Below are 22,738 nucleotides of genomic sequence, written 5' to 3' on the forward strand. Positions count from 1 at the left end.
TTTTGGTCATTAGCCAGAAATGAACTTGAAAAAACACTAGAGGTTAAATGAAAATTCTCTTTGAAGATGTTTGAGATGAATTATTTTAACCTGAGATACGATATTTTGAGTAATCTCATAAAATTTTAGATAATGAGCTAGACAAAATATTTTCATACTGAAACTATTACAGTATCACACGATTGTATCTAGAAATCTTGAGAGCTAAAGTTGAGTTGTAAAGAGAGTTGTATTCTCACAAGAAACTATTCCTACTATTTAGGGTTTCCATAAGAGAGCATATTTTTAGATATTCTCTTAGGTTTTAAGAAGTTATTACTAGCTTATTTTTGTAAAGGTCAACTGACAGTTCCCGCGTGGATCAATAATGATTTTTCTTTTTGATTTGTATTGATGTAACAGCTGATTACATCTTTTGTGCCGGGAATACTGAATGTGAAGGTTGTTGCCAAAGAAGTTTATGTGGATTACTTGCATTGATCCATGTTGCTTTCTAGTCTGTGAAGTCTGATGCAGCCAAATGGCAAATACTGAAGGTATGGGTATACAGATTTCTGAATGCAAAGCGGAGATGGGAATTCGCAGCATGTCAGCTATTCCCCAGTAAGAGCCAGGGAATGGGCTCTTACCCTGCAGTAAATGTCAGGTATCTGGCTGGGTGTACCTTGGGGTTAAGCTGTCTTTCCCTGGCGGTGGGGTAAAAGCACGCCTGGGAGCATTTGCCATGGAGTAGCCAATTTGCTACTTGTGAACAATAACAATTATATATTCTCCTAGCCTTGGGTCTTGGACCAAGTGGAGACAAAATACAGTTCAACTGAAATTAACAGTTCCAGGTCAGGTTTAAAGGGAGAGATATGAGCTCCTCGGGTTTTGGAATGGCACGGAGTGCATACCGAGGTGCTAAATGAATATGGATATTCTCCCCATTGTTTCAGTGACCAGGTATACACATATTCCACTGGCGACACGTTGTTCTCTGAGAGCATTATCTGATGTTGCCAGGTACTGAAGGTGCAAAAAGATGCATGTTAAGTTCTATTGATGATCTCTATCTTCTGTCATTTTTGTGGAATCGCATAACTTTCTTCCCTATACAGTTCTCTGAGGTGCTGAAGTAAGTAGTTTGTAAAGACGGAGTGAGATTTCTGATTTAATGTTATTTGAAAATAACACTAAAGCTTTGCCTAACTTCTCTTACAATTCTTTTGTTTGATATCTTCAATAACATTCTGTTAATATTTAAGACATGAATTACCAAGTCTTGGGCAATTTATATAGGTCTCAGAAAATAGTCTGTGGGATAGAGATTGCAAATATCTTTGCAATCACATTACTTTTGATCTAGTTCCACAAACTATTTGTGTATTATAGATAGGCATTACTTCTATAGCAGTAATATTTGTGGTGCTTAACAGCGGTTTGCTAGTTTCTAGCCACTTCATGAATAGAAGCACGTTTTGCCATGCAAACATACTAGCAAAGAAGTAGTGCAGTTGGGATTGCTTTATCCATAACTGTGGATTCGCATTTTTATGTGCTGGCAGTCATCCAATAGAGCAGCATTTCTTGTGCTGTTACAGCAACAATTAACTCTATGGTAGCCAAAATGAAACAGATTTACACATCTCTGGAAGTCACTGAAAGAAAGACTTTAAAGCTGCTCTTTAGTATATATCCCATGTTTTGTATCTCCAGTCTGGCAAAATGCATTTTTTTAAAAGAACATCCTGTATGGCCTTGAGTATCTCAATAGTCAAATTTGTCAAGTTCAGCAGAGAATATTTTAGGTATCGTATTTTAAGTGTCATATTGTTGAATTGTACTGCTTACAAATCGTTATGTCTGGCAAAATATGCTAGTTTCTGATGCATTTATAATGAAATGAATGAATTTATTCAGGAAAATGTGAAAATCATTATTTCATATTCATTCTGTAAAAAGTACTTTGAAATGAGCTATATCTGTTTATTTTTAACAGATGTAATTCCATTATAATTAGCACTTCTCTTTAATAGCGTGTCCAATTTCAATACAATAGTTTGCTAAGTTCACATTTATTTTATTTTACTTTTTTTTCCTCTGTTACAGCATTTTATGAGATTTTGGAAGTCAGCTGGAGTGGGCCCCTCTGTTAAATAAGTTTAGTTGTGACCTTGCAAGAGACCTATTTAGATTGCAGGAGAATAGCTTATCTAGAGGTCGTGAGTCTGAAACAGGTTAATTGTAGAGCGAATGTGTATGGATGGCTTTTCTGCACAGAAGGCAGTGGGGGTTTGATACGTAATGTTAATGGTTCTGAAGAAGAATGGCAATTCACTTATACTCTGATTTCCTTGGTAAGCATAGACATTTTCTGTTGGAAATCAGTGTAGGTTCATTCTGAGTCAGGGGCAATAAAAATATCCCAAAGCGTCCAGTGAGCTTACTGTGTAGTGCAGACCTGCTGAATACATGTGGTTTTTTGCCAAGAAGCTGGAGGTGGATTGAAGACCGATGGGTCCTCTTTTGCCTTAGATTTATAGAAGTCATTTATTAGACTGTAGCTGCATCTGAAACTACATGATTGAGAACTATGGTTGTATTTTCTCACCAATATAATACTTTGTTTGAGTAAATCAAAATTCTGGTTTGATTTATGAAACAGCTATTGTGGTATTTGAAAAGACAGACCTTTTCTTATATTAAGGCTATTACATTAATGGACTGGGTCACTCCTCCAGAATGTACAGCTTGTGTTATGTGACGGATTAGTGTTTAAAATGGCCAGTGTTTCTGAACACCTGTAGATCTGGTGGTTTGGTTCACTCTGGTCATGAGATGCAGTGATTTCCTTCTGGCATACAGGGTGCACAAATTATTTATATGAATATAGGAACTGATTGTGGCCTTCCATCTCCCTAAACATGTGTTCAAGGCTTTGTGCAGTCTTCATGTATACATTTAATACAAAATATGATAATGAAAGGCAGGAAATTCTATATGGTAAAAATTATTTGGGAGCATATCTCCATTCTGAGTAGAAGATGCCAGTGTTCTGTATCTTGATTGAAACAAATCCTCATTGCTGTGCTAAGAAATGGTAATTTTTATGGAAAAGTTTTGCCTTGATCTGAATGTGTTTCTCCACTCAACAAATTAAATTACACTGGTTATTTGGCAGACAACTAGGGAGAGGGTAGATGACTCCTACACAAAGGGAAGCTTCTTTTGACTCATTCTTTTAACTGTGGCGCTTTCAGGTCTTCCCTATTTATGTGGGAGAAGTTTCCTATCTTACAGATGTGCATCTGAAAACTCAGTGGCTAACAGCTAACTTTTGATATGTTGTGTTCTTGTTTAGCACCCTGAAGAAATCTATTAGTTACCTGATTTCCAGAGTATGTCTTATTCTAGAGAGCAAATTTCAATACACACTTCTGCCCCTCCCTCCACCCCGGATTTTGATAATGCATGTGGTTAACTTTAAAGTACATAGTAGTTAATATTTTAAACTGTTAATTTATATCTTGTACTGTCTATGGCAGTGGGAGAGCTGATTCCTGTCACCTCGTCCCATTCCCCTGTAATGGGAAACGCTGGTTTTCAGTCCTGTTCAATTTGCTGACCACGTTTCCCTGCTGCCCCCCAAGAGGACTGCATCCTTATATAGCAGATTTATACTTAATGCCATAGTCTTGCTTTTCATTACTGCCCCTTCTGGATTTCTCACCATTAACCCAGATAATTTTGGGTATTTATAGGCCATGGTTTCAAAACCACTTTTCCTAAACTTATAGAGGTCATTTCAAGATTTTTAAGTCCAACTGAGATTGATTTAGCTTCTAGCTAGAGTGTTTCTAGATACACTTCTAAGGTTTTGTAGTTTAGTCTTGAAAAAATAACAGCATCAAGCGTTGCTTGGCAGAAGGACCTGCTGAAATCTGTTACCCTGAGTGGAAGGAGCCTCGCTGAGCTGTCTGTAACTTTGCATCCTGCTGTGGCTCCTTCTCCACATGGAGATGCCTCCCCTGGGCTTATCTCTGCCTTGATAGGTACATTACAGCTGTTATCTGTTTAGTTTAGGTGTGCAATTAGAAACTGAGCCAAGTAAAACTTAAGATAAATCACATTTGTGTGAGGTTGTTGGCTGCTACTGTGTTTGTAAAGAGTAAGATAGTTCAGTGCCAGGAAACCTATTCTGTTTCCAATTAGAAACCATAAAAAATAAAGTAATTAGGCCAACGAAATTTAACTATGAGAAGGAAAGGTTGTAGAGGTTTGTTTCATGCAGTTTATGATCTTGTCCAGCCTGAAGATTCCTATGCACTATAAATGTTTTTTGTTTCATACTAAACTTTTCAGAAGCAGCAAGTCCCATTTAAAATCATGAGCCTGGTTCCTTTTAGCTGTGGTGGGATATACTGGTTGAGTTAATTGGGAACATGAGTTTTATTTAAATGTAGATTTGAGATTCTTAGATTTCTTGGGCTACCGTGAAAACTTCAACCTAGTCTTTATGTATGAACATTTCTAGAAGTCTCTACAGTTGCCCTCCTTCTGCTACCTGAACACTCATTGTGCCACTGGTATTTCCTGATAAGAGTAGTGCAAATTTTTCATCCTTCTAATATCTAGAAGATGGAAGCAGAACTGCCTGAAGTGTTGCCTTGCCAGGTGGGTGTCATGGGGGCGCTGCTGTGGCCAAGTTGAGGTCCTGTTTGGACTTTTAGGCTTGTGAAAGAATAGACTAACTGTGAGTTGCACAACAAATATGTGTCTGAATCTAGTACTAGATTGCAGATTGGTTGAGCTATTATAGTATAAGAACTGTACAGCATCCAAACATTTTCTTTTCTTCACTCCCTTCAGGCATACTCTGATGTAGGATGTCCCTGAGGACTCTGCGTTGAAGTAGAATAGTTCTGATTCAGTACTCAAATAATGTATAAGGTGTTGGTCTTGTTAAACTCTGTCTTCAGCGCCCCTTGCACTCCCTGCTGTAGAGGCTCTGTAACCTCTAGGAATTTGTGCTGTTGATGAAAAGGAATTTGTTCCAGTGTCCTTCTCGTGGAAGAGTCGTGTACTCCTTCCACTGAAAGGCTCCCAAATGCACTTCCTTCCCTTCCACCTATTGAAACCTCCCACATCCTGATCCCATACCAGGCTATTCTCTTGTTTACGCTGGGTAAGCAAAACCTTGTCCCTCAGCCCCTGCAGCTTCAGCTGCACACCCCTCCCTGTGTTTGGGGGAAGGGAAGCCCTGGAAACGCACAGCAGAATGGTTTTTAGCCTGTTTCTGTAAACTATCTCTAACTCCTGTGCTATGTTGTGCAATGATTATTCGTCTGAAACTTCTACAGTGTCTGGTGTCATGACTTTATTTTTCTGATCTACACTCACAGCAATTCAAGTGATGAAAAAAAAGTGTTGGGAAGATGAAGGGAAAGTTGGTTATGAAATGATACTGAGAATAGACACCCCCATCCAAATTGGAGCTTCTTGCCAGCTCAGCTGTGGGCAAAATATGTCCCAGGTAACAAAACCAACCTCAGTAAACAGTTACTAAAAAGGTGGAATGGTTTCACATCTTTTATGGACTCATTTGTGTAGATTTTGTGGTTTCCTGTAGTTTGGCAGGCTACATTGTAATATATTAATAAGAAAATAAATAAACAAAATGTTAAAACAAAAGTCACATGGAATAGAGGGGCACAATTGCTAAACGGCATAAAACATCTTCCCTTGGCACTTGTCCAGTTCCCATAGCCTTTAACTGTGACTTGTTGAAATGTCCCGTTAGAAGCACAGCAGCATGTGAACCACAGGACATCAGAGTTACTTTATCCCTGGGCTTTTGATATGTCAGGATTTTTAGTTTTATTACTATTCATGCATTCCCTGAAAACGAAACCACTTTCTTGTTTCTAAAACAGAATCTGTCCCCTTAATGGCTCATGAATAAGTTACTGTTTTAAGTTCTGAATGGTGGAATTTCATGTATATGCCTTGGACATAGGCATTAAAAAACCCACATACAAATTTTCAGTTCCACATTAATATCTGCTAACCTTAATAGTCAGCTTTCCAACCTTTACATGTGCAAATCACGCAGAATTGACAGAGGATAAATGTAATCTAATTTAAAAAAAATCTGCTAAAATATGTATTTAATAGTAGGGTTATAAATAAACTCTTTCAAAACCTGTTCTATTCCTAGGTTTATAGAACTGCTTGTGTAATTAACCATTTGTGACTTTTTTTGTTAGATTGAGGTTGGGTTTGCTTGATTACAAATTATTGCCTTTTTTACTTAGGCATGGAATGCATCTATTCATTGCATTTGCACAGGGAACCAACCTGGACAAATGGGAGAAAAACTGGTTAAATAAGTTAAATGGTTGCCATGCGTAAAACAAACAAACAAAAAGTGAAAAAGCTTTGGCTGTGAAGGCCTTCTTGGATGGCCCAGAAACTTGGGTTCACGTTGCCATGGCAAAACAACACAGAGGGACAGATCCTGCTGGCTTTGCTCAAGTGTCCCCATTCACTTCAGTGGGACTTGCGATGAGACTTAGAGGGGGAGGATTTTTGGCTCGCTTTGGTAGAGAAGTGTTTGTTAGAGTTGTGGAGAGCTGTGCAAGCTCTGGCACCGTGCGTGGAAAGGGGAGGGAAGTACCAGATAAGGAGGAGAGGAAGTGGAAGTTATTCTTCAGGCAGTAAAGGAAAAGGTTAGACAACGAGGAGGATGGAGTTAAGGCAAGGGAAGAACTTGTATGGGAAAGGTATGTACTGATTAAAGAAACAGATGGTGACTATCGGGGAAAAGACTTAAGGGAACAGAAATAAAAGGGGAGGATAAAGCAATAAGAAACCAATTCAACAATAAATGTGACAAATGCCAATGCTATAGAAACCTTTAATAGGAAACAGAAACATCCCCAAATCCGTGGCTGTGGCCACCTGCAGGCATATATAATATATTGCTGGGGTGGACTGTGCAGACAAGCTTAGTTTGTAGGCAAAAATAAATTTACCAGGGGAAGAAAAGTGGGTAAGAATTAAAGCTATGGAGGCCACTGATTGCAAGGGTAACATGTAGTAAGTATTTGGTGGAAGTACAGAAATGGGCTGAGCAGAAAGGTGCTCAAATGTTCTGAAGACAAAGCTTAATCCTAGGGCTTGCACTTGGGCATTTTCATTAGTTGTTCTTCAGTTTAGGGCAGAGTCCTGTCCCCTTTTTGGAGACTGGTAAGTAGGCGTGAGGAGGGAGGGATGGATGCATGGATACCCTTCTGCTGGTGGCAGAACAGCACAGTGTGTGATTTCTTAGTAGCAAGCCATCCATAGACCACAGATCCTTATGTCCTCGTGGCTCCTGTTGGTGAGGGCTGGGAAATCCTTAGTGGAAAAGTGGTTTTTTTAAGAGAAAGCAGCATGCTTCCAACTTCTGAATTCTTTGGTCATGTTGTAGTATTAAAAGTTACTTTTTGGTTCAAAGGATAGCTTCAAAATTCCACAAAAGACTGGAATTCTGAGGAAGACAAGTAGCAGATTTTTACAAAGAAAAAATATTTCATTTAATGAAAGGCAGAGATAACAGTAGTGTACTGAAGTGATTTGTGTTTTGTGCTTACTTCTGCTGGCTCTAACAAAGTCAGATTCTTTTGAATACCATTGAGCGATTGTTGTCCTGTAGCTCAGGGTAGCGATGAGATCTGTCCTCCAGTGGCTCACAGGCCAGTCAGCCTGTCCTGGGGTCCTCCAAAAGCATCGTATTTTTCACTGGTTTCTGGCTAAGCTTTATGCATTAAATTTCTCATGGCCATTAGAGGCTCTTACTGTAAACCAAGTGATAATAAAACCTCATACTTCCTCCTATTCTTGTCCTCACCTACTTCAAAATCTGTTTCCTTCTAAAGTGTGTTTTAAAATCTAGCAGTAGTAAGATTCTTCCTGGTGTTTCCAGTTGCACTCATTCCTGATTGCATCTGCAAAACTGTATTTCTCAATGAAATACGCTCTTTTTTGCTTTTCAGGCTCTGGCTTTTATCAGAGTAGCGGCCTTTACAACAGCAAACGTCAGCAAGAAAGACCCAGCAGGCTGTGCCTCTCAGTCGGGGCTGCAGCGGCTCTGGCTGCACATGCCCTCTTCTCCCGGCCTCTCCTGCAGCTTGTGGTAGTAAAAAGCATTGGCACAAAAGCAGCATGTTTAGTAAATCCAAAGCTCTCATGTCATCTTCTCTTCCTCTTCCTTGTTGGGATTTTTTGGTTATACTTTTCATATGCCCTTTCGTGACCTCAGTTACAAAAATAGCTACCCAGATATACCCCAAAGGAAAAGATTATTCTGTTGGAAATTTCTTTTGAATTTCAAATTGACTAGCGGTTGTGTTTACTTCTTGAATAAATAGTTTAGGTTCCGGATCTCTTTGCACGGATTTCTTTTCTTATTTAAAAGGGAATATGTCCCCCTATTCCGTGGACTGCTTCAAATTTTCCTAGTTTGCAGGTTTCATGTGTATCTCTAGTGACAGCAGGTTTCACACTAAAGCAAAATCTGGTATGTTTTGCACCACAGATGAATTTTTCTCAGGTATTTTCTTATTAATTTCTCTTTGGCGCTCAACTGTCAGATGGTCAGATAATAGCAGCTTCATAGCCAACTTCCATCATAGATGAGGATGATCACGTTGTCCGAAATACTGACAAATTGCCTGCTTAATAGGTTTATTCTTAAGTGAATTATTAGTAGCATTTTCATCTGTGCTTTTTGAATTGCTGCTGTGTAGCTGATAATTCAAATGTTGTCCATCCTAAATTGATGACACTTGCTGTCAGTAGGTCACTTTTTCAAATTATCTTTCAAGGTTTGAAATTCCCCCTCCTTTTTAAGCTTGTGAATGCAAATCTTCAAGCAAGTGAGCCCTTTCTCTAGAAAGCTCTTCCTAATTTTAATGTAAGTCTCTATTATTCACCCTTCAAGACCTGGCAGAATTGGAGTAGAAGCCTGGGTTTTTTTGATCAGTTACTGCCTGCTCCAAGTTTTACCTTGTGTATGTTATTGGTCTATGCATGCACTGGAGTTGCTCTTTTTCTGGTTTCTCTTTTGTTCATTGTTGTCCAGATGAAATGGTTATACATCAGTAACTCAAGTTCCAGAATGCTCATTCATTGCCTATTTGTACATATGACATCTTGCAGGACGTTATGATGGTCTTTTGTAGCTACACCGGCTAAAAACCTCGTGATCTGCTGTGTTTGATCTTTTTAATTTGAGTTAGCAACCAAATACTCTCACTGAGTACTAGGTTTCTTTTAATCTAGATAAAGAGCAACAAATGATTCCAGCTTACATTTGACTTCCCAGATGATGGTCAATATCCGTCATAAATTCCTTATGGCTTGCTGTTTTGGCATTGAACCTGTTTGATTTGGATTTTAGTCTTAAAAAAACTTCTATGCTAAAGGATTGTCCAACATTCTTGTCAACAATTTATTATTTCTGTTTAATAAAGGTTGGCCTCCATTTACCACAAAGTTCAGTAGCCTTGTGGGTTTGATGGTTTAGCTATATACCCTTAAACTCTAGGGGGAGATGACATATCTAGGAACTCATTGAATGCTGCCAGTAGGTTCAGGATGAGTAATTTTTATAAGCCATGTGAATTGCCCAAGGAAGCCATTGTTTTCTGAGGTTTTTCTGTTTTGAGCTGTCTCTAGCATTGATTTTGTGCGTGCGTGCATTCATCCTTCTCCAGAATTTTGAAATGTCACGGAAGAAATCTTTAGGTGAATCATGCATGCTTAGGTTGGACTATTGCTGCTTTATGAGGCTGTGTCGTCTTGCTATTAATGACAGAAATTCATTGCAGTGTCTTGTTGCCTCAGTCGTGTTGTGTGGTAGTGCTGTAGTCCCTCCTAACGTTTCTGCACAGGAGTTTCTGGTGTTTTCTTCATAGCTATTTGCCGGTCTCAGTGCGTGTTTTTCCTTGTGCAGACTTTTGATGGTGCACAGCACGACACACGCTGTGGAACAGACCCAGCCTTTTGTCTGACTATGTACTTCGTTCCAGTTTGATGTCAGCAAGAACCATTTAAATGGTATTCGTGTTGTTGTGGCGCAGATTTTGGTCCTGACTCAACGTTTTGCCATCACTGAGCCACGTGATGGTGGTTTGTAGTTGCTCACATTGCTTTGTGGTGGGCGTTCATGGTTGCTGAGGTGCCCTCTGTCATCTGCTGCTCCTGAAGGCTCATAGTGAAGTAAAGGAGATAAGATTATTATTATTATTATTATTAATTGAATCTGATACAAGCGTTCTGGTTCCTTACCTGCTTGGTCTGTAATATCATTCTAGACATCTAGATGACTGAGAATAGATTGGGGAAAAAAAAAAAGGGTGGATGGCATGAGGATATTGTGCATCTAGTAAGCGTTTCCCCTCTAAAATCTGCAACGTGCATTCTAGGGTCAGAATGTTCAGTGTTTTAATGCTAGCAGGCGTCAGCTGTATCATAATTTATTTGTCTACCACATTTAAGATGTTTTACTGACCTAGTATAATGTGTCTTGAAATCTCTTAAAATAAAGATTCTGAACAGCTTTATATTTATATTTAGTGTCAAGTGGCCTTGAAAAGTTTTCAGAATTCGTGATACTGAGAAATGATGAGTTAAATTTATCATGTTACCCGTAAACCAGCTAGAGCAAGTGAAACATTTCTCCGTTGTATAATAAAGGTAGCAGCAGATAAATAAACAAAACAAATGTTTACTTTAAGGATTCAGACTTTCTCTGGGACATATAAACATGTCTGAGGCCACAAGTACCATTGGCACGCTTCAGCAGGACTTCAGAATTAGTTATCAAAAAGGACTCTGGGATTTTACTCTAAGTAGATCACAACTTGCACAATGCATAATATGAAAGAGCAACAGCTGCAGAGAAGTGCTGAAATACAGGGGGGAAGGGTGCTAAGATATCAGTACCTAGGGCATCTGGCAATATAAAATGCAATACTCTAGTAGTCCTTTAGGAAAAAAAATCTGTTTCTTTTGTTATAAGAGAGATAATTTTAAATATATAGTAACATTTCTGTAAGTTACGTTTGTCTTAAAATGTATTTTTACTTATTTCTGTAGGCAATTAAAAGTCTGGAAGATTTGATCTCAAAACAGACCACAAATTTCAAAGGAAGTAAATCTACATGAAGAGCTACAAAGGGAGTTGATTTGAGAAGATACAACGTTTGCAAAGATGTCTTCAAGCTGTGTGACTTCCGTGTTTGCTTTGATGATTTTGTGCTTTGCAGCTGCAGGTAGGTGGCATTATGTAAATCATGTATTCAGTGTATCTTATTGTATATATTCAGAATTATTGATCAAAAATACTGTTTCATGCTGGAAGAATGTAGGTCAGCTAAAGCTTATATTTACATCTAGATTTTATATAAAGCTATTGTGGTCGTAACTGCTGGTATGGTGATAGGAGAAATAATGCTGGTCCTATAAGTGTTCTCTTGCACCTATGTTCCCTCTTAAAACCATTGAAGATCTGCAGGAGTAATGTAAATTGTTTTTGTAATTTATTTGTTGTAAAAAAGGGGAATTGCATGGTACAAATCCATGATAAAGGGGAAGGTCGCTATGGAAGCTCTTGGGAGCGGGAGCAGAGTAGCTGTGCCAGTGTGATGCTGAGGTTGAACTACGAGCTCTGTGCGGAGCCTGGATTTATTACCTGGGCGCAGGGTTGTGCCGGTGAAGCTGAGCTGGGATCTCTCCACAGAGCCGGCCTGAAGGGGTGTACCAGCTCGGCTCAGTGTTGCCTTCAAGGTCTGTAATCTGGAATTAAGACCCAATTACTTTAGTTCATAAAACTCAATTTCTGACAGAATCTCAGGAAGGTTTGTAAAAGGTCAGAGAGTCCTTCCAGTCTTCCTTCTCTATTGGGATAAACCCCACCTCGGTCATTCCTTACAATTGTCTAATCTGTTCTAAAGTTAACTGTCAATTACGGTGGCAAAGACCTTTTAATAAGTGTTGTCAGAGTTCCTGGAGGTCTCATAGGTTAGGAAGATGCAGTGCCTTTTATGGGGTTTGTTCCTATCCCATGTGTTGTCCTAGACACAGATTTTTGAAACTGTGTTGCAATATCTTGTGACAGAGAAAGGAAAGAGCTGTAGAGTTCAAGTACCTAGCTTTGTACTGTAGTTTCCTCAAGTGCTGAAGTGATTCTTCTCAGTATGTTTGTTTGTCGAAGTTCTTCCTGTGGTTGCAAGGGGGGAAAGCCTCGTCTCATGTGTCCAGCTTGCACACAGTGTGGGTTGTTGGAGAAGAGGCCAAGGGGATATACAGTCAGTGAAAATGAGGTAGTGGGAAAAGTGGACAGTGGACAGATGGCTTGCTTAATGAGATGTCCTCACTGTGGAAAAGATGAGGGGCTTTGGAAGAGACAGGGCTGAGCAATTAATGCGTTACAACTTGGCTTCCTTTCATCGTCGGCACGGAAAATTATGTTGTTTCAAGCCCTCAAGCCTTGTGGGACTTTCTCTGGGGTTGACCTCCTGAAGGAATCCATCCAGCATTAGTAACTTTGATTATTTAATACTATGTGATGCTAAGATTTTGCAATAGCCTCATTACAGATGAACTTTCAGCAGTACAGGGCGTGTCTGTATGCGTCTGCGGCTTGAGCTGAGGATATAGTGCTGGTCTTGGCTGCGAAGAGCGTTTACTTGGAGCAAATCTGAATCATTATAGATGCATAAAAATCTGCTTTAAAAGAAAGTGCCAGTGTAGAAAGTACAAACTGTTTTAATTGATCACCACCAGAATTCCATTTTGCTGCGGAGGAGATTGCTTGCCTCACATCTTACCGCCAGCTTTAATTAAAACTCACTAATTTAGAAGTGTTATTCCAATGTCATGCTACTATTAGAAAGTTATTCAGTGTTCAGAAACCTTAGCCCAACCTCTGTCGTAAAGTTTGCTGTGTTGTTTTTGGTTTTACTCCTCAATTCTGGTTTTTTCCTCTGGCAGCTATTCTTGAAACAAACTCTTGTAAAGCCCTATGGCCTTGGATTTGACCAGATGCTTATTCATAAGTAGAGTCACAGAATGATTTTGGCTGAAAGGGACCTCTGGAAGTCTAGTCCAGCCCCCAGCTCAGAGCAGGCCTGGTTTCAAAGTTACTTCTTTCTTGGAGACTGATTCTTCCCACTATCTGCATGGGAAGAAGATAGCTGAGGGGAGTAGAAAGGGTCGCAGTTCGTTGGGGGAGGTAAGGAAGCACTAATCATGCTTGTTTCTAGCTGCGCCTGTCCTGTGGGGTTTGGGTTTCTTCCTTTTTATTTTTGCAATGTATTCGTAATGAGAACAACTAATTAATGTCCTTTACAGAGTATCATGAGCAATAAAGAACTGATGGACTCTGGAAGGAGGAGAGACACCTTGGGCAGCTGTAGTTAGAACTGAGGAAGGGCAGCTCTCTGAAGGCTCTTTACGTAGAACTTTTGCCACGTTTTTCTGTTAGTAGTCACCAAGGCCTGTTAACCCAAACAATTATGCTTTAAATGCAGGGGTTTTGTGGCTGTAGGTGAAATACGGGTGGGAGCAAGCATCGTGTTCTAGTCGTGTGTGGAAAAAGCTGTGGCAGATGCCCATGAGCAGCTGTCAGCATGATGGCCCCAGTACCGCAGGCTTGGCTCTTAACTGCACATGTACAGAACCCGCACTGCTTCAGGTTTGAACCATTAACATACTAGTACAAATAAAACTCAGAAGTATAAATAAAATCCCTGCGTGCCTGTGGTGAAGCCTGGGGGGAGGCAGGGGGCAGCATGCCACCTCCCTAGGGTGATGAATTTTATATATTGAGTGTTTTTCCAGCTTACTCTTTGTTTCTGAAGTAGCGGGGCTGCTGCAGGGGAGCAGACGTTTCTTTTGTTTGCCAGTCCTACACTGACACTGCTAGAATTGGTCTAAGTTTTGCTGCTCACTTTTCAATATCTTCATCATTGTTATCTTTTCAGATACAGGTGGTCTTCTAGACAGAATCTGCTTCGTTTGTTTTTCTTTCCATTCTTGCTTTTTATGGTATTAATGTGTTAAATATATCTCAAACCCCCCTGAATTAGATGACATACACAGAGATGCGTATTCAAACCCGAGCCACGTGTTTTTCAGGCCAATAGCTTAAAGAATACACCTCACTAACGCTGCATTGAAAATGGTCTGTATAAATATTGAAAGAATATTTGTCTATTTCTGTACAATTGTACAGAAAAAAGACTGCAAAGAAAACCTTGATTACTGTGAGATTTTTCTTCCCTGTGGAAAGTCCAAAGCAGGATGGAGAGGATTGCTGGCAAACCACCTGCTTGTCTGGAGGAATTATGTTTTTGAAGCGGGCTTAAACCAAGGTCTGGCAACCTGCAGTAGGAACTCCACACAAACACTCAGAACTGCACACACTACAGCCTTGGATAACCTCATAAGCAAGTCTGGCTTTGTACTCTCAGGAGCAAAAATATTCTGTCCTAATGTGGCTTAAATCAAAGGCTGAAACTTATTTATTTTACTTGCTGGCAAATGTGTGCAGTTGGGTGCATGATGTATGTCTTGATAAAATGTTTTAGAGGACAGCTGAAACGCGTGCCTCAGGGCCAAACCTTCAAGATATGTCCTTCCATGAAGGAATGGGGAAGATTTTTAAAAATTAAACTTTCTTTTTTCCTTTTTCTTTCCTGCCTTACTGTTTGTCTGGAAAGAAGATAGAAGGGTGATACAGCCTGTGGATCTGCAGGAGCCAAGGGTCTCATTCCAACCTCCTGGGGTAGATGTGCTGGTGTTACAGATCGTTCCAGATGCCAACAAAGCAGCACAGCTGTAGCATCCGATACCAGCCACATTTGCCCACGCAGCCATGTCCTCTTCCCCTCAACCCTCCTCACATCTGGTGTTGCCTGTGCTTGCCTTGTAGACACCTCTGTCCTTGTGGCAGAGATTCATGGTGTGGTCAGGCTGATAGAAGGACTGTAAGAATTGGATATGTTGAAGAATTCACCCATTTTCTGTAATGCTGAGCTTACTGGTTTGTCTGCTCATATACGGTCTGTCTCTGTGGTTTTCTTTCAACAGATCTTTATTCCCGGGTTCTCTATTGTTATCCTGGCTTCCTCTCCTCTCCCCTCTCCTCCGCATAAGTAATCTGATGTTGTTCATAGCATGTGTACTTCATTTTCAATAAGGCCGTTGGCTTGTAAGCTATGTGTCTTTTGGATCTGTGCCCCACAGAAATGGTGGTGATGGGTGCCATGTTAATAAGCGCAACAACAGGAAAAAACAGGCCTTGTAATGACTTTTTTTTTTTTTTAAAGAGGAACTTCCCCTGACCTTGAACACCGTGTTTTCAAAAGCAATATAGGATCCTTCAAAGTATAATAGAAAGTCCTTCCACTGGAAGGTGAAGGATGTGATCTGGGGAAAAAAATAAAGAAGCCAGGAGTCACACAAATTTCCTTCCGTTTCAAACAGTGTTTGCTGACTATTTCCCAGATGTAATTAAGTTGTGAGTTTTATTTTTCCTCAAAATATTTGTTGCCAGAGGTGTGGGGGGGGGTTGTTTGTTTAAATTGTGGTTAGAGGATGAGAACCAGGGGACAGAGGTTGGCTCTTGAATTATTAGGACTGAAGTAAAGCACAGACTGGTTGCAACTTCTGAATGGATAGAGATTTCACTCTCCACCTCCCTTTTCCTTCAGTTCTTTCTCATAATCAGCCAACTTCTAGCTCCCCTGAAAAACCACCCAGCCCTGATCCCCTATGGTCTGGATAGTCAGTCTTTTGGAGGATGAGATTATCCAGTACTCAGCGCATTTAAGGACTTGCAGGCTCAGGGAAGAAGAGTAAGATGAGCAGAGGGCAGGTCCGAGTGCCACGTCCTGCTTGTCCTGTGTCTGCGCCGCTGCCAGGCATGGGGTGGTAACGGCTGGGAGCCATGGAATCAGTGTCCTGAGTTGGGAGGGACCCACCAGGATCATCAAGTCCAACTCGTGTCCCTGCACAGGACAACCCCACAGTTCACACCATGTGTCTGAGGGTGTTGTCCAGTCTTTTCTTGAACACCGTCAGGCTTGGGGCCGTGACACCTCCCTGGGGAACCTGTTCCAGTGTCCAGCACCCTCTGGGTGAAGAACCTTTTCCTCATGTCCAACTTGAACCTTCCCTGGCACATCTTCCTGACATTCCGTTGGGCTCTGTTGTTGGTCGCCAGAGAGAAGAGGCACTGAGGGGGACCGCTGTGCTCCTCCCGTGAGAGCCCGTCATGCTCCCCGTTCTCAGAAACGCTGATTGGGAACCACTGACTAGCCTTTAAAGGTGGAAGTTGTTCTAGTTTTTTTTGTCCTTTCAACACCCTGATTGTGACTTGAAGCATCTTGAAGTCAGATATTCATCTGATAGGGGAGCAAATGATGAATTCTGAACTTCATGTCAGTGAGTTTAGTGAGATTACTTTGAGAAGCCAAAATATGCATTAAAAATTATGTTAATCTTAATTTCACACAAAAAGAACTAATACCTTTCAAGCAGTAAACGATGTTTTAAAGTGAGCAATTTAAATACAAAGACCGATCAACCTGGGAAGCTAGACTGAATCTGTAGGTCCTCTGAATGTTTCTTCAGTACTGCTGTTTGGTGATCTATTCCTGTGTAGAGTAGGTTTTTAATCTGGTCTTCTGTCTCTCAACCAGCTCAGTTGAGTCAGATACTGTGCCATTCATGTGTGGTTTATGGATTAAACCGTATTTTTATCTTCCAAAACCACACAAAAAGATTCTGAAGAGCTTTGGGTGTCAGGATACAGAGAAAGGTTATGTATTTTAGAAGAGGTAATTGTATTACAGACTTGGAATAGCTTGAACTCAGCAGACTGGATTTTTCCTGTATCAGCAAGGCTCTGAAGCTAAAACCAGTTGAAATTCGGCAGAATTCTGCACCCACGTGGAGCAGTAGGATGTGGGGTTGTGGGTCCTGATTCAGCAAAACAACGGAGTGTATATCTAAGTGCTTTGCTGAACCAGAGCATTTATCAGTAAACATGAAAGTCTGGTTCTTTGATTAAAACTGACTCTGGACGATGCCAAAGGAATTCTCAGAAATATCAAGCCCATGATGCAGTACTTGAATTGTCTAGATGCAGGCAAATGGTGGCATTGCTGAGTGTCTCTGGGGGGAAGTACTTGAGTGATGAAAAGTCGTTTTGTGGAAAATTTTATGGCATGGAATGGTAAATGGCATTAATCCTTGTCTTTCTAAGGAAATTTGTTGAAGTTTTTTTTTAAAGAGAACCTTGTCTATAACAAGTCCTAAGCATCACATAATTATTTTATAAATACTGTGCTAAAAATAGTTCTTTTGTTTTCTGAAGGGAATTGGGATTTGGGATTTTGCTTGTGGATCTTTTAATATCCTCTCTGTACTGTAGGCCCTTATTAACTCTTTTTTAGCTGCTGTGTTTGTCATCTGTCTTAAAAACAACACAAACCCTTGATGTCTCTAATAAAAAAAGTGAGAAGGCCTTATTTAGTTGACTAAAGACGGCATTTTTGTCTTGTCTAATGTCAAGGAGAAGTACAGAAGCTTTCAGATCTCGAGGGTCTCCAGAGGAAAGTGGTAGGTACTCTGGGACACACCTAAAAAAATTGTCTCCTAACTAATACGTATTTACCCTTCCATTTTTTTCTGTTTTAAAATTATTCTCCCACCAAACTGACCTCAGCTGTTGATATGTTGATCCTGCTTACCTTGCCCCTACAGAATAATGACTTTATTTTGTGCTTGCTTGTTTCTTTTGCTACAAAATAAAATGTCACTTGAACTAAGCAGGGGACGTGCAAGCATCAAACAGCACAGTTTTATCTGTTGTTGCAGGAAGAATTAAGCTCCAAGGGCTGTAGCGCTCCAAACCCATCATTCCCAAATGTGATCCTGGGGTGTCTCAACAAGAAATGGAGCATCTGCTATTAGAAAAGCTGTTGTTACTTTCAGGAGAAAAATGTATTCAGTTTCTGCAAATCTTTTTCTTTTATAAGCTTTTTCTACTGAATTAGATTTGCATGAATCAACACTGTTTTACTACTGGTTATGTTATAGAGAGAATATAGAAACCAGATATATTCCTTTTCAAAGAAGAGCAATAATTTCTTCCTCTATAGCTAATGACAGTAAGAGGAACTGACGTTCCTCAGGCTGTAAGTCATAGGCGAGATGAATTTAGAGTGGAAAAAAAATATATATTTAGCAGAAAGACCCTGTGCCGTGTTTCATGACCTGAAGGGATTCCTCTTTGGTGTAAACTTGTTTTAAGTCAATGGAATTTCACCGAGGATAAATTTTGACCCCAAGTGACAAAAGCAAAGATTTTTAATAATTCCCTGAAGTGCAGCTGCTTCAAGCACAGTGTGCTTTTCTCCGTATTTTTAAGTGTACTTTCGAAAAGATGGAGCTATTGTTCCCGTATTTGGCAGCTGCTGCACTGTGAGACTCACTAATAGGCAGTTAATAAAAATGGGATTTTACCTGTCAGGAATGTAAAGAGCTAAACTGAAAATGTCATTACTGCCGTTATTGGAAGCAACGTATAGAAGAAATAACAAACAAAGGAATTCAGTGTTAAACAATGCAAACATTTTTAAGATTTGTTGCTCTTTCACCTTTTCAGCGAATAGTTTACTTTCCTCTGGAACAGGTTTGGTGTTTTGATTTTTGTTGTTTTGTTTTACATTTTTTAATGAATTTACTTAATAAGTGGAGGCAAGGGTGGGTGAAGGTATTTTTTTTTGTTGTTATCTTCACTTATTGTCCTCTTTTCTTTTTCTTCACTTCCTAGATCACCAAATTTGCCTTGTATCTAGAAAGGATGATCGATACAATTTAGTTTGGAATAAATAAAATGTTCTTTTATTAATTTCCATTTAAATGGAGCAGTAAAACATATGCCCTACTAAAGATTCTCCTCAGGATCTTTTGGTTGAAGCTACTAAGCTGACATTTTTTCCTTCACAAGATGGTGCGTCTTTTGTTAATGTGTAAAACTCGGTGAGGTGAATGGCCACTTAGCATCACAGTGTTGTGGCGGTTCCTTAGGCCTCAGCAAGGGGGTGGAAGTGAGGAAAGCAAAAAGGTTATTTGAAAATGTAGCTATTGCTGAAGTAGCTTAACATAGTTCAGTGTGCACATTTGGGGTTGCTGTAGGAGTTGAGAAACTTATATAATGTGCTGTAAATATTTGGGTGTGTCGGTTTAGTCCAAGTGGACAATTCCTGGTTACTCATGGGAAACGTCTGCTCTGAAGCATAAAACCTGCACATGGCTCAGGGCACAGCTGGGCAGATGTGCTGCCTGCTCCACCACGGCTGAGCACCCCGCTGGGTCTCCCGCCTGCTGACTGACGTGGCCCCATCATGCAGCCAACACGCAGCCGTCCTGCGGGACTCGGTGTGTGTGACATCGTCCTGCGCGGTGACGAAATGTGAATGCCTGACCCTGAAGGACCCTTGGGAGAGGGTGGAGCGAGTTACAGGCCGTCAGAGTGGTTGTGCTCGGCTGTGGCCTGTCCTCAGCCACGAGCAGGGACTGCTGCAGAAGAGCACAGCGATGGCTGCGCCAGTTCTTCTGGGGAGTCCCCGTGGCATGATGGCCGTAGGTGTATTAAATGCACGGGGCTCACCTGTGAGCCTCGGCTTTGGACTGAAAGATGAAAGGCTTGTTTCTGGATTAGTGACTTGCTGTGTGATCTTACCACGAGTTATTTCATCTCTCAGTCTTGGTCCCTTGATATGTAAAACAGATGTGTTCTGCCCCACCATCTTCCACGCAGGGCTGTTTGAAGGGCTTGCTTAATAGCTTTAAAATACTTGGATCACATCGGTGTGAACTGCTGTTATCTTGTTAATTCTTGAAACCCTCCCCTTTATGGAGGTATGAAAATGGCCAAGGTTTATTTAAAGATCTGTCAAACCTTTTGCCTGCCTTGCCTGTGTTTAGAGTAATGGCTGCTGAATTGCAGAAGTTCTTTGTGATCTCAGACAAGGAACAAGCTGGTTGAAGTTTTGACAAGTCGTGAATTAGTTATGATGTCCTGAGGAGTGTCTTAGCTGATGGAGCTGCTTCTCTTTTCTCTTTCTTCTCCTGCTATGCCAAGCCTTATTAATAAATAAATAAAATCACTGTTTTTACAGGAAGTAGAATCAGGCATACTCAGTGCAACAGGGTGGGAAATGTGAGATCACTCTTACTTTGCTGTAGGCAAAAGGTTTTTCAGGTGAAATGTGACTTTTTTTCTTCCATCATTAGAAGAAAACTTTCATCAGCCAGTAGGACTACATTACATCCCCTGCGTGGCCTGAGCAACCTGTTAGAAGTTTAATTTGTCTTTGGAGGTGTGTTAAACCATGTTATTTGCAGAAGTTTTCTGCTTCAAAATGTTACATCAGTCTGGCAAAATTTCCTTTTATAGCACTAATGAATTCAAAGCAGTGATTAATTGTTCTATGGGATATTTTTACCTTCAAGCTGAAAAAGTAATCAGTATTTGAGAGAATTGGCAAGAAAACGGTTCAGAGATTACCTTGGATATTACTTGTCTCAATTGCTTTATGGAACTAGGCCAGTAGCCGTTGTTTTTCTCACTGATATAGTATTTGTGGCCTTGTTGTTCCCTATATTCGCATTTATTCTCCCAGTGCTAATGATTGATCTCTGTGATAACATGTATCATGGCAGATGGAAGAGAGCTAAAATATGCATCATGGGAAGGATTCTTTGAGGTTTTTTTTAAAGATTACAGTTGTCTAAACTGTAACATCTAGGCAAATGCTTCTCCAGTGTCTCTTATTAAAAGGCCAGTTAAGTGATTTTAGTAATAGCTTCTATAGCAAGGAAAAAAAAGTAACTCAAGTGCTCAGAATAAGGAATGCTTCATGTCAATAGCAGAAAAATTAAAGCAATCATGTAAAAGACCCAGTTCTGTTGCTTATGAATTCTCTTGAAATCTCTAGTCTCTTTTATTTTTTTGAAATTAGCAAAGCTAATTTTTTAAGCAATTTCATGCCCAAAGTAAAACAATGTTTAAGACTGTGATGATTGATTTTTGAATAAACGGATGTTAAACACACAAGTTACTTAATTCTAGGTCTCTGGTACATTTACTGAATCTCAAAAGTACATTTGCAGCGAGAAGCCTGTAAGTCAGCTCTTATGAATACCAGACCGAACTTCAACTTTATTGATATGATTCAGGAGAAAAGAATTCTAATGAAACAGTTCTGAGTATTGAGCTGCTTAATGGTGTTGTTAAAATCTTCCTGTATGGGGTGAAAGCTGAACCAGCTAATTCTTCTGTTTGTTTCAGCAACACACAAGCAGTATGCTAAAGTATTCCGCAAAAAAGTTGTCGGAGGCACTTCAAGTAAAGGTTGCTAACAAAGCATTCCTTTTTATTTCCTGCCTAGAGGAGGCCTAGAATATAGCTTCCCTTTTTCTCCAGAGAAATAATAATGCACTTTAAGGTGGTTTTAGAGGTCAAGCATTCGTGTATCTTTTGACAAGATTGCTCAAAGAAAAAGTAGGGTGAAATCGGGATTTATTAGGGAGGATTTCTGAGCAATGAATCAATGCTTTTTTGGCCTCATGGACTGAATTAATTTAATTAGAGCAATAAACATTTTTTGTTCTAGCTGACTAATCTAGTTAATTCAGTTCTGATACCTGTGTTGTCTCCTTGTTCCAGTTGCTTTCATTGCGTCTTTGAAAGGATCAATACTCTGTTGCAGTAGAAGGGACATGATTTTTCCCTGATGTTCCTCAGTGCCAGCCTGTGTGCTGGTGTCCCAGTGCTCCCGGGAGGGGTCCTGTGCTGGAATTCTTGTCTGGGGATGCAGTTTGCTGCTTCATGGGCTACAAGTTCCTGCAGCTGGAAAAGGTTCTTGTTTAGACCACGACTTTCTGCACCAAGTCATTGCATCTTTTAATCCCATTCTAAACCACTCGGTAGGTGTCCAGTCCTGATATGGTTGTATAACATTATGCTTCTACGACAATTTTATGACAGAAATTTTAGAGCAGTGTGGCACAGCTCCTTCCTTAATGGAATTAATCCCAGGGTTTGTGTCTTGTGGTAATAATACAGGGGTCCTGGTCTCAAGTCTTTTGATGTTCCTCCTCTATCTATGATACGTGAGTTTGTTTGCTTTTGCCTCCTATACACTTCTTTTTGGGCCCTCTGTGCTATTTTGTTAAAAGGCCATGACTGGTACAGTTAGACATTTAATGGGCATGTGCTGTGCAAGGGCTGCAGTGCCAATGAGATGGGCCCCTGCAATGACTGGTGCTCTCTGCTCCCCTCTTTCCTTGGGGTACATTCTTCCTCCTGTATAATACCTCACTGTAGCTGTCTGTATCCAAGATGTGAATTAGTATGTTTTCTTAGGGTGATCTGATCACTAATGATTATCTGATGCTTTTGTAATGCTCCTAATATACACACAGAGCAGCCGGCACAGACTTTTTAAACAACCATCCTTGTAATCTCCTGGATAATCTCAAAGAACATTTAAATACAACGCTGCAGTTACGTTGGAAGTTTTTAATATAAACATCTTTTTGTTTTCTTACAATGGCTTAACAGTGTGTTGTGGGTTATATATGGGGTCTCTCTTTGCATTTATGGTGAATGAAAACTGCAGGTGACTGTCCT

The 22,738-nt window shown here is 40.2% G+C and overlaps 1 protein-coding gene across 4 annotated transcripts in view; it reads left to right on the forward strand.

Annotated features, from left to right (window-relative positions):
- The window catches only part of TGFBR3 (transforming growth factor beta receptor 3), a 116,154-nt gene that overhangs the window by 2,481 nt on the left and 90,935 nt on the right, over positions 1-22,738 (forward strand). For 2 of the 4 annotated variants that reach the window (XM_065072617.1, XM_065072618.1), the window contains exon 2: positions 11,125-11,300. In XM_065072617.1, coding sequence (XP_064928689.1) covers positions 11,240-11,300 — 61 coding nt within the window. In that variant the 5' untranslated portion in view covers positions 11,125-11,239. Of the gene's footprint in view, positions 1-46; positions 537-6,611; positions 6,765-11,124; positions 11,301-22,738 lie in introns of those variants that run through there. The other 2 variants (XM_021292495.2, XM_021292497.2) reach the window with 2 other exon arrangements.

This window comes from Columba livia, chromosome 8, assembly GCF_036013475.1.
Source record: "Columba livia isolate bColLiv1 breed racing homer chromosome 8, bColLiv1.pat.W.v2, whole genome shotgun sequence".
NCBI classification, from domain to species: Eukaryota; Metazoa; Chordata; class Aves; order Columbiformes; family Columbidae; genus Columba; species Columba livia.